The 12,249-nt window shown below is 48.1% G+C and overlaps 1 protein-coding gene across 3 annotated transcripts; it reads right to left on the reverse strand.

Moving 5' to 3' along the window:
• Positions 1 to 8,943: 8,943 nt before the first annotated feature.
• Positions 8,944 to 11,582, reverse strand: LOC123604686 (somatotropin). Of its 3 annotated transcripts, XM_045491013.1 has the most exons (5): positions 10,584 to 11,582; positions 10,175 to 10,335; positions 9,845 to 9,961; positions 9,523 to 9,684; positions 8,944 to 9,247 (listed from the first exon to the last, which is right to left on the reverse strand). In XM_045491013.1, exons 1-5 carry the CDS (start codon positions 10,591 to 10,593, stop codon positions 9,047 to 9,049), a joined length of 651 nt encoding a protein of 216 aa, XP_045346969.1. In that variant the 5' UTR covers positions 10,594 to 11,582; the 3' UTR covers positions 8,944 to 9,046. The 3 variants fall into 3 exon arrangements, with proteins under 3 accessions (XP_045346969.1, XP_045346968.1, XP_045346967.1); XM_045491012.1 differs by lacking the exon at positions 10,584 to 11,582 and having other exon boundaries at positions 10,175 to 10,574; XM_045491011.1 differs by lacking the exon at positions 10,584 to 11,582 and having other exon boundaries at positions 9,845 to 9,958; positions 10,154 to 10,574.
• Between the last annotated feature and the right edge of the window lie 667 nt (positions 11,583 to 12,249).

Consider the following 12,249-nt stretch of genomic DNA (forward strand, 5'->3'; position numbering starts at 1 on the left):
GAGACACTAAAATTAGGAAAGTCTCATGCTGATAGGGATGAGCTGATGACCCTCATACTGATCTCTCTAAAAGTATTTCTCACATTTGATGGGGCCCCCGAATGAAAAAAGGTGTGAGGCACAGTGTCATGTTTGTTTGACCCAGAAGGCCAGGTTCGTGTAATTCTGAGGCAGACTTGTGAAGAAAGGGGAAAGTGTCAGTTCTGCTCTCAAATGTGTATAAAAAAATCAAAACTCTGGGAATGCAAGCTGGTGCAGCCACTCTGGAAAACAGGATGGAGGTTCCTCAAAAAACTAAAAATAGAACTACCCTATGACCCAGCAATTGCACTACTAGGTATTTATCCAAGGGATACAGGGATGCTGTTTCGAAGGGACACATGCACCCCCATGTTTATAGCACCACTATCAACAACAGCCAAAGTATGGAAACAGCCCAAATGTCCATCGATGGATGAATGGATAAAGAAGAGGCGGTGTATACATATATACAATGGAGTATTACTCAGCAATCAAAAAGAATGAAATCTTGCCATTTGCAACTACGTGGATGCAACTGGAGGGTATTATGCTAAGTGAAATTAGTCAGAGAAAGACAAATATCATAGGACTTCACTCATATGAGGACTTTAAGAGACTAAAACGATGAACATAAGAGAAGGGAAACAAAAACAATATAAACACAGGGAGGGGGACAAAACAGAAGAGACTCATAAATATGGAGAACAAACAGAGGGTTACTGGAGGGGATGTGGGAGGGGGGATGGGCTAAATGGGTAAGGGGCACTAAGGAATCCACTCCTGAAATCATTGTTGCACTAGATGCTAACTAATTTTAGATGTAAATTTTAAAAAATTAAATTAAAAAAAGACTCAAAACTCAATATATTGTTTTGGCAATGCTGATGGAAATGTTAACCTTAAAAATAAAACTTCCAGGGGCGCCTGGGTGGCTCAGTCGGTTAAGCGTCCGACTTCGGCTCAGGTCATGATCTCACGGTCCGTGAGTTCGAGCCCCACGTCGGGCTCTGTGCTGACAGCTCAGAGCCTGGAGCCTGTTTCAGATTCTGTGTCTCCCTCTCTCTCTGCCCCTCCCCTGTTCATGCTCTGTCTCTGTCTCAAAAATAGATAAACGTTAAAAAAAATAAATGAATAAAACTTCCAGTTATTTTTACCAGCAAAAAAATGGGTTTATTTGAGAACAGCTGAGAATTGTAATCCAGGACAAGTAATCTGTAGCAAAACTTATAGGCAAGTCTGCAGAACAAAGGAAAGGACCTGCTGCTTTACAGAGGAAAAGGGGGAGTCGGGAAGGCTGTTATAAACAAAAAGCCCATTAAAGCGAGAGTTGGAAATATAGTGGTTTCTCATTGGCTGAGCTGTGACTGTTTCTCATTGGCTGGGCTGTTGCTGGGACAGGAGGAAAGCCTCTTTTTCTCCTGCTGGGCTGGGAAAGCAGCATCCAGGTATAAAGTCTGTCTCCTATTGGGTCTGCAATTGCAGTGGTAATGTGTGAAAGCCCCCCTGCCAGCCTCCCAATTCCTTTTTTTTTTAAATATTAATTTATTTTGAGAGAGAGAGACAAAGTGAGAAAGAGAGAGCATGCCCGAGGGTGCGTGGGCCTGCGCGTGTCCGTACGTACACACACACACACACACACACACACACACAAAGGAGGGACAGAGAGAGGGAGAGAGAATCCCAAGCAGGTTCCCTGCTGTCAGACTCAGGGCTTGAACTCATGATCCGTGAGATCATGACTTGAGCCAAAATCAGGAGTCAGATGCTTAAGTCACTGAGGCACCCAGGCACCCAATTCCTTTCTAAACAAGATTTCCTTTTACTAGTTTGCACATTTCCCTCTTATGATCAAGATCTTTCTTTGAAAGTGTCACTGATCAAGAGTCAGTTTCTCCACATTTAGTGGTTGTCTCAGTACCAGGAAGGACCTTTCCCAGTCGTCATGTCCTAAATAGGAGGGAAAGCGCCTAGCGGTTGGAAACCACTCAAACCACATTTGAGCAGCAAGGAAGATGAGGAGGGAGAGAACTGTCAGGTACTTCCTATCTGTAGTCCCTATCTATCAAGACTGTAATTACGCACTGGTGATCATCTCCAAGCACTGAGCCAGCATCACCTTATCGGGTACATCATTTTTAGAAGCCTGATAGGCAACAAAATACAAAACTCAAAATGATTATACAAAGCAGAAAAAGTAACATAGCAATTCCGTATTGTATGATGGTTCTAAACCAGGACTCCACGTCTGAAAGTAGCTAACTGACATATTTATTTGTACTTATTCAGACTTAGGGGAGAAAGGCGCTCCCTATGAAGGCAAACCAGGAATCATGTGAGCCTTCTGGAAGTCTCCACTTAAAGCAACAATGAAAGAAGAGCAGTGGATACCAGAGGAGCACACGGAGAGAATTAACCAAGCACAATCGGGAAGACACAGCGCAGCTATAAATATAAAGCAACAGCTGATGAACTTTCTGCAAAACAGAAAAATTTCAAAGATGTTTAAAAACAGTATTGTTATATCAAAAGAACTGCTTGAACCAAATGCGTTATTGACAATACAACCTCCTAAGGCTGCAAAGGCCATAAAGTTCAGAGACCATGAATTTGGATAAGAATCTAAAGTCAGTTAATAGTCCAGATGAAAGAAGCCTTTTGTGAATTCTGAACCTTCTAGTCCTTCAGAAAAAGCAAGTGTAAGATTAATTTGTCCTGGGATCATGATGAGGCTGTTTCCAAAAGGCCATAATCAAAAGGGGTTTCCCCCTTTTGCGAGGGCTTTGGGAATGCAGACAAGGGCATTATGTTTTCATAAAAAAAGAAGCAACAGTGACAATAAGGTAGACAGACCTGCCCAGACATCTTGGGAAAGTGGTCTCCTCAGATATCATCTGCTTCAATTCTGGGACATCTCTACTTTCAGGTCACAAGATGGCATGCGGGTCCAGTCAGCGTTTGGCGCTTTCTTTAGATGTATCATGTGAATCCAAGAGTCTATTCTCTGGAGTTTGGTGGCATAAGGGTTGGTTAGAAGCTCCTGACAAAGGCCTTTCCAGCAAGGCTGAAGAGAGCATTTCTGGAGGTGTCTTTTCCAACCGATGAAATCTCTAGGTTTCAAGGTGTGAGGCTTAAGGTTGTCATCTCCTGGGAGTGTTCTGTGAAAAGACTGTTATTTTAACAGAAGCAGTTGGGCCTTTGCAATATTGAAGTATCTCTCTTTTTGTCAACCGTGGGTCAGAGGAGGCAGGGGCCGAGTGTATCGGATGTGCTGTGACTACGTCAAAGGGTGAGAGTCTATGAGTACCAAAGAGGGTAGATCTGAGATTTCAGACTAAGGGCAGCTTTTGGCCAGAGTATTTGAGGGATTTCTTCAAATTTTGCCAATTGGGTCTTTTAAAAAAAAATTTTTTTTTTAACGTTTTATTTATTTTTGAGACAGAGAGAGACAGAGCATGAACAGGGGAGGGTCAGAGAGAGGGAGACACAGAATCCAAAACAGGCTCCAGGCTCTGAGCCGTCAGCACAGAGCCCAACGCGGGGCTCGAACTCACGGACCCTCACGGACCGCGAGATCATGACCTGAGCCGAAGTCGGCTGCTCAACCGACTGAGCCACCCAGGCGCCCCAGCCAATTGGGTCTTAATAGTGCCATGAGTCTGTTCAACTAACCCTGAGAATTGAGGACGGTGTGCACAATGAAGTGCTGGGAAATCAGCCAACAGCACAGACTTGTTGAAGCACTTGACTGGCAAAGCGTGTTCTCTCATCACTATGAAGTTCGAGAGGGGGTCCCCAGGTAGGGATAACTTTTTCTAATGGAATGTTAGCCACAGAAGCAGCATTGGCCTGTCTACAAGAGAACTCTTTGTACCAGTGAGAAACATACAAACCATGACTAAAACATTTATGTCCATGAGAAAGGGAAGCTGTATGAAATCCATCTGTACAGTTTTCCCTGGATTATACTTTAGACAGGCGGAACAAGAGACGTAGGTGCTTTTTGCGACCTTATTAATATTTCCCCACCAATATTGATTCGTGAATGCTATTATTTAGTCAGTAGACCAATGGTTTAATGCATGTACATGAGAAATTTAGAATTTTTGGTAGGGCTGGATTGTTATTTGGTCCAAACCAGAGGTCTCTCTTTTTATTAAGCCAACAATTATTGCATTTCCGATATTGTTTTGCCATCTCTGAGGCCAACTGTTGGGTATCTCTGGTCAATTTTTCCAAGTTACCATTTGGGAGAACATCACTTTGGAACATGACAGAGGTTTAGCTTTTGGTTTCCTTGGGAGCGGTGTGTTTAGCGGAAATATAAGCAAGGTGGTTTACTTTGGTCTCCAGGAAATTGAGTCTCAAGTGCCCAGGACCCTTAATAATAGCCAGAGCAGCCAGCAAAAGGATGGCATCTAATAAATTTTGGACATAGAAGCCATTTTTAATTTTATCCTCATCGGAGGTAAAGACAGCTTGCTGTTTCCATAATATTCCAGAGTCATGAGCTACACCCAAAGCATACTGACTATCAGTATAAATGCTAAGTTTTATCCTTAGCAAAGTTACATGCTCGAATAAGGGTGTATAATTCAGCCTGTTGGGCTGAATTAGTCAAGGGTAAAGCTGCTGTTTCAATGACTTCAAAAGGAGCTTCAGTAGCATACCCAGCACATTATTTACCATTTTCATCTTTCAAATAAGAACCATCAGTAAAGCATGAAAAACCTGCAATGGTTAGAGCCTCTTGTAACTTTCCATGGGGGGAGGGGTGCCAAAAGGTAATCTATCAGGGTTAAGCAGTTGTGAGGGGTTTTGTCCAGGTCTAAATGTAGTCCTTGTTTCAGGATTAGATGCCCTGGGTATTGAACTGAGTTTGAGCAAACGGCTTTTTTTTTTTTTTTTTTTTTTGAGACCTTATGTCCCTTTAAGGCCAAAAGTTCTAACAGGTGGATGCTGTCTCCTGTGAAGAGGCTTGAGAAGGGGAGCAGAGACATCAATCATATACAAATTGTAACAAAGTAGAGCCTACAGAAAACTTTCTTTCACCCAAATCAGCTTTTAAGATTCATGAAAAGTAAGGAGGACTTGGCGTTGTAACCCTGGGGCTTACTGTCCAGGTGCATTTCCATTCTTCCCCAATGAAAGCAGAAAGGTATTGGCTATCCTTATGAAAGGAATGGTAAAAAATGCACTGCATAGATCAATTACAGTGAAAAATTAGCTTTCAGTGAGAACAGACCTCAGTAGCATATGGGGCTTGGGAGCAACAGATGCCAAGGGATAACAATGTTATTTTTTGCTCAGAGGTCCGGGATAAACCTCCATCTTCAGTATTGGGTTTTCTCACTGGTAAAATGTTGGTATTATAGGGACTAGTACAGAGGATAATGAGGCTCCAAGCCTTCTAATCTTCTATTCTGGTCTTGATGCCTTGAAGGGTTTCTTTATACAGTATTAATTCTGGGAAGGGTTTTTGAGGTATCTACTTGAATCCTGACCAGAGGTGTGCTGTGGATTCTGCCAATATCAGCTGAAGATGTTGCCCATGAAAAGGATGGTAGCTGATCCAAGAGAAACAAATGATATGGCCCCCAGATTCTGCTGTAGTGAGTCTGTTTTCTGTCAAACCCAAGGCCAATACACTTCCAACAGGCACAATTGCACCAGGGGCAGTCTGGTTCCAAACAGGAGTCAAACCGAAGGCTAAGCAAACACTCTCAGATGGGATAAGGCCTTAAAACAGATCCTGAATAAAGTCTGGAGAACTCAAACACAAAGACAGCGGAGCTCAAAATCCAGGAGAAAACTTACCCTCAAACTCCGGGGTCCTCCAGTCAAGCCCAATGGGCGCTGTGGGTGCCAGCACCTGTTTGCTCAGCAGCCTTAGAGTTGTTGGGGGCTCTTCTCTGGACTCATGTTAACCTTAAAAATAAAATGCCTGTTATCTTACTAGCAAAAATGGGTTTATATGGGAACATCAGAGAATCACAACTCAGAACAAGCAGGCTGCAGTAAAGCCTTAGGCAAGTCCGCAGAATAAAGGAGAGATTCCGCTCTCCATAATAGAGGAAAGGAGGAAGTTGGGGAGGCTGTTATAAAGAAAAAATTCATTGGAGTAAAGTGAGAACTGGAAGTATGGTGGCTTCTCATTGGCTGAGCTGTGACTGTTTCTCACTGGCTGCGCTGTTGCCGGGGCAGGAGGAAAGACCTTCTTCCTCTCGCTGGGTTAGTAAAGTAGTTTCCACTTAAGGTCCTTCTCTTGCAGTTGGGTCTGCAATTGCCAAGTGGTAGGGCAGAGAGCTCCCCTTGCTGGGCGCCCAAGCCCATTCTAAACTAGGTTTCCTTTTTTTTAAATTTTCACAGAAGAAATTCAGGTGAGAGTAAATTTAGGTCATTTTAGATTACAGTAAATTTACAAGATCGCATGGAGTCAGACAAACATTATTGCTAGAAAATCTCACTAATCTTACTTTTGGGAAGAGTTTTCATTAGAAATTAAAAAAAAATTTTTTTTTTTCAATTGGGGTAAATGAGACAACATAAAAATTACCATCTTAACCATTTTTTTAAAAAGCATTTTTTGTTTAAGTAATCTCTACACCCAACGTGGGGCTCGAACTCAACCCTGAGATCAAGAGTTGCATGCTCTACCATCTGAGCCAGCCAGGTGCCCCCCCCCCAATCCCATTTTTTTTTAACGTTTATTTATATTTGAGACAGAGAGACAGAGCATGAACGGGGGAGGGGCAGAGAGAGAGGGAGCCAGAATCGGAAGCAGGCTCCAGGCTCTGAGCCATCAGCCCAGAGCCCCGAGCCGGGCTCGAACTCACGGACCGCGAGATCGTGACCCGGGCTGAAGTCGGACGCTTAACCGACTGAGCCACCCAGGCGCCCCACCCCTAACCCCAATCTTAACCATTTTAAGTGTACAGCTCAGTAGTGTTGACTACATTCCCATAGCGTCTGTAGGACCCTTCATTTTGCAAAATTCCACCCATTAAACAACAGCTCGTCATTCCCTCTTCTCCCAGCCCTGGTAACCACCATTCCACTTTCTGGTCTTTATGAATTGAAGTACCTTGCCGAGAGAAATCATACAGTAATTGCCTTTTCGTTACTTGCTTCTCAGAAATTTTTGGTTAGAATTAGAAACGGAGAGTGCCGCAACTGACCCAGGTCTTCATTTCCGGTGGACCCAGCTGTCTCATCCTTGTGGTCCCTAACTCAGTGGTTCTCAACTGCGTTTGCGCATTAGACTCACCTGGGGAGCTTTAAAAACCACTCCTTCCTGGATCCCTTCCAGACCAATTAAATCTGAATTGCAGGGAGTAGGAGCGCCTGGGTGGCTAGATCTCTTAAGTGTAGGACTTGGCTCAGGTCCTGATCTCACGGTTCGTCTGTTCGAGTCCTGCATAGGGCTCTCTGCTCTCAGCACAGAGACCCTTTTGGATCCTGTGTCCCCCTCTCTCTGTACCCCTTCTCCGCATGTGCACATGCTCTCTCTCTCTCTCAATATAAATAAATGAACTTTAATAACAAGTATTTAAGCATTCCATCAGAAAACAGGGAACAACCCCAAAATTCAGTGCAAAACAGCTGATTTCTTGAGTGCTGTAATGTGTCAAACACTTCAGAAACACCATTTTATCTAATCCTGACATTAGCCTTGTAAGGCAATTTATTACCATCTCATTTTATACACGAGGACCCTGGGTCCCCAAGAGGTTAAGTAATCTACTCGTGAGCATAAATACAAGTCCAACTATTTCTGATTCTTGCCCTTACAAGTTACCCCAATCCACTGTTCTCAGAAGAAATTGCTCAATGACAGCTTGAGGAGAAACTGTGTCTGGATTAATTTTTGTCCTTAAACATGTTTTCAATAGGGATTTGTCACCGATGTTTAAAAACTAGATTTCACATAAAAGTCTAGGTGTCCTGGGGTGCCTGGGTGGCTCAGTTGGTTAAGCAACTGGGTCTTGATTTCGGCTCAGGTCATGATCTCGCAGTTCCTGAGTTCGAGCCCCTCATCGGTGTCTGTGCTGACAGCATGGAACCTGCTTGGGATTCTCTCTCTCCCTCTCTCTCTACCCCTCCCTGGCTTGTGCTTGCTTTTTCTCTGTCTCTCAAAATAAATAAATAAATAAACATTAAAAGGAAAAAGTCTGGACGTCCTGTCTGCCTCGAAAAATCAGAAGGTCTGGCAGCCCTTCCCACAGTCCTGAATGGCAACAAGGTTCAATAAGTCCCACCTTAGCTGGGTCCTGAGTTCTCTTGACTTCCCCGGTACCCACACGCTGGGATGTGTCCCTGACAAGGAAGTGGAGCGTCAGTTATGATTTATCCCTTCACACCAAGCCTTCATTACTTTCGTAATTGTCTACCTGGCACCTGCTGGCCCTGAATTTGCAACCCCAACTTAGAGTCTTTCTTCCACTTCCCTTGCCACCATCCAGATCCCAAACAGGCTGGTTCTGTTTGTCCCAAAGCCATTTTGCATCGTTCCCCTTTCCTAAGAGTAGGTGGGTCTAATGTGTGTTCGCCTTCAACTTTGTGCACAAAAGTAATTCTAGGATTTCTCTCATAATTTTCTCCCATGTCGGGATGTTTTGCCTCTGTACTTAATAGCTTATTTGGCTTTCCATTTTTTTCCCTGCTCTTGGGGGCTAGATTTGGTGTTGTGGTGCCCGCGGGGGAGAAAGGAACACCTCCAGGTACTCGATGGGGGTGCTCCTGACCTATGACTGCCCAGAGAGCTGGGACCTCAGACCTGGGCAGGGACCCGATGTGTGATGGAGAGGAATAGCCCAGGAGGAATCAGGTCAGGTATCATTCCCAGTCGGCCCCCACAGGATGCCTGCGGCTGTCTTCCCAGCCTGGACCTTGCCCCACGTAATAGAATGACACCTACTCAGATGATACGATGCAACTAATTTTATTAGGAAAGCACAGTGAGCACTGGAGTGGCACTTTCCAGGGTCAGGGGAGGCGCTGGGGAGGGGGCAACCGAGATGCCCAGCAACTAGAAGGCACAGCTGCTTTCCACGAAGCGGCGACACTTCATGACCCGCAAGTACGTCTCAGCCTTGTGCAGGTCCTTCTTGAAGCAGGACAGGAGCCCATAGTTCTTGAGCAGCGCGTCGTCACTGCGTAAGTTTGTGTCAAACTTGTCGTAGGTTTGCTTCAGGATCTGCCCGGCCCGGGGGCTGCCATCTTCCAGCTCCTGCAAAAAGGGGAGGAGGGACGGAGAGGCCCAGGCTTTGGCCACTGCTCCTTTCCTGTCCCTCTGTGGGTGGCCCTCCCCTCCAGGGCTCCGACAAGGGCACAGAGGATTCATGGTGGGGAAATGAGTAAGCTTTCTCAGGGGTCAAGGCTGGACTGTTGACTACAAAGAAAGGGGCGGCCTCTCCCAGTGCACGCAAGCCCCCACCCCTCAGTTAAGTCAGTCTGGCTGCTGCCAGGCCCCAGGGAGGGGACCCGCAGCGCCGAGGTCCCCACCCGCATCAGGGCTTGGATGCCTTCCTCCAGGTCCTTGAGCTTCTCGTAGACCCGGTCCGAGGTGCCGAACACCAGGCTGTTGGTGAAGACCCTGCTGAGGAATTGCACGGGCCCGAGCCATGACTGGATGAGCAGCAGGGAGAAGCGGAGCAGCTCTACGTCCTGCGGATGGAGGGGGCGGTGAGCACACCAGCCTCTGCCCCGGGGGCCGCCCGCCTGCCTCCCTGCACACCCTCGGCCCCAGGGAGAAGGCTGCCCAGGGCCTGACTCCTGCAGACGAGGGAGGCCCCTGATCCTTGGCCGGGCGCCCCTGGCCACTTACGGATCTCTGCTGGGCCTCATCCTTGCCCGTGGGGGCCGGGATGGTCTCCGAGAAGCAGAAGGCAGCCTGCGCGTTCTGGATGGAATACCTCTGTCCCTCCGGGATGTACGCCCGCTCCTGCAGAAACAATGCCCGCCTGGGTCTCAGCTGCACGGTCCTCATCACTGCTTCATTTGGAAGCTCCCTCAGTTTGTGCTCAGCTGACAGCCTCTTCACTTGGATGAAATAACCCTGAGCTCCTCAGTTTCCTCCCATTACGTCCCGGGGGTGATATTCACCCCTTCTTGCACCCCCCCCCCCCCAACCGGCGCCCATTCCTGGGGAACTTACAAACTCTTTGTAGGTGTCGGCGGCCAGCTGGTGCAGGTGCTGGGCCCGGAGCACGGCGTTGGCAAACAGACTGGACAAGGGCATGGCTGGGAAGGCGCCCACCTCCTGGGGCCAGGGCAGGCAGAGCAGGGCAAACGCCAGGAGCACAGAGTTCCGAGGGCCTACAGAGAGGGACCCGGAGGGCGAGGCCGTGGCCCAGACAGCAAGAGGCCTCTGTTTCCCGTCAGCCCTTCCCCTCCCCCCACCGGGGACGGAGAACATTTAAAACTTGGCCAAATGTCTGGGCATAGATGTCTCTGCTCACATTCAGCAGCCCCAAAGCCCAGGGTTAGTGTCCCCATCCACATGCCGGGCCACCGCCTTGTGCCTCAGTATACACTGAACCCAAAGGGAGTTTAGGGGCACTTACCTGCAGCCATCACAGCTGGGGATGAGCCGTCCACAGGACCCTGAGCGGTTTGGGGAGCCGGGTGCTGGGATCCTGGAATCAGTCCCTTGCGGGCCCTTTTTATACCCTGGTCCCTTCTCTATCCCCCTCCGCCCCCACTTATTTTCTCTATACATTTATGCATCGGGCCACTGGCCGGCCTGTGCTGATGGATAATTTAGAGTCTCCTCCCTCTTGTCCTGTTCCCGCTCTTCTTGGGGTCATGTCCCCCAAGCCTTCCCTGCCATCTTCCCCTGTCCGCTGTCACCGGCCCTGAGGGTTGTGCACACAGGGTCTCAGCTTGAGAGAACATCCGATCTGTACTCATTTCAAGGGGGAGGCGGCAGAAGGGAGTAGCCTGAGTTCAGGTGCGTTCTGGCAGGTACCATCGGGGGGTTGTCCACTTGGGTGAGGAGGACCCACCCCGGCCCCCAAAAGGGGAGCTATGTCAGGCTGGATGTGCCGTGAGAGCTGCGCTACCTTCCCTCATTCTCTGTTCCTATTTTCCTCCCTGCACGGTTCCCCTCCATCTACCAGACAGAATGTGCGTCTGGGGAAAGGGAGCCCAGAACAGCCATGGATTCTGAGGTTTCTGGGCACAATTCAGTCCCAGGATGCCACCTTCGTCACTGTCACCACCCCCCTACCCTTTACCACCATCTGACCACCTGGTCCGGCCTAAGGCAGCTGGTGCTGGCCTTGACCCCACACTGCCCTCCCATTTCTCTGCCGTGGGGGCTCCTCCAGGTGGCTGAGGCAGAGGACCAAAACCAGAGACATCACTCTGCTCCTCGAACCTGCTACAGAGATGCCAACCAAGAAGCAGAAGTCCCAGGAACAGACCCGGGCCACAAGAACTTCCCCCTGGCAACCCGGTCACCATCAGAGGGTCTCAAGAGCAGAAGAGCCCATGCGGGCTTGGGTCTCATTCCCAGCACTGAAAGTCCAGGCACAGCACCCTGAAAGATGATCTCCCCAACCACCCTAGGCTCCTTTTAGTCTTTCTTCTACTTAAAAAAAATTTTTTTTAAATACTTATTTATGTTTAGAGAAGGAGAGAGGCAGAGAGAGAATCCCAAGCAGGCTCCATGCTGTCACTGCACAGCCCGATGTGGGGCTCGAACTCATGACCCATGAGATCATGAAGAGCACAAACCAAGAGTCAGATGCTTAACCGACTGAGCCACCCAGGCGCCCCTTTCTTCTAATATTCATATAGAGCTCCTGAGGGTGCGACAGCATGCCCATGCATTGTCACATTTGACCCTCGCGGCCATCTCGTGAAGGAGGTATTATTACCACCCCATTTTACAGAGGAGCTGACCGAGGCTCACTTGCACGAGCTGCCTCAGCCAAAGCCGACCTCCCAAACCTTGCTCTTCCCATGTTGCATCATCCCAAATCCTTTCTCCTGAGCAGACTGGGTGGGCCACTCAGTTATTTTATCTTCTAAATCCCTCTGAATCCAGGGATCCTGCCCCTAATCCCAAGGGTCCCTCTGCCTCATTTCGTCCTCCCCCTAAGAGGCAGATTGTTGCCCCTCATTTCCCAGGTGAGACTGGCTCAGAGACTCGGGGTGCATGTTGGAGACCAAGGGGTAGCGCGAGGCTGGGGCCAGGAGGTCTAGGTAGGACTGCTGCCCTCCAGC

Source organism: Leopardus geoffroyi, chromosome E1, assembly GCF_018350155.1.
Source record: "Leopardus geoffroyi isolate Oge1 chromosome E1, O.geoffroyi_Oge1_pat1.0, whole genome shotgun sequence".
Lineage (NCBI taxonomy): Eukaryota > Metazoa > Chordata > Mammalia > Carnivora > Felidae > Leopardus > Leopardus geoffroyi.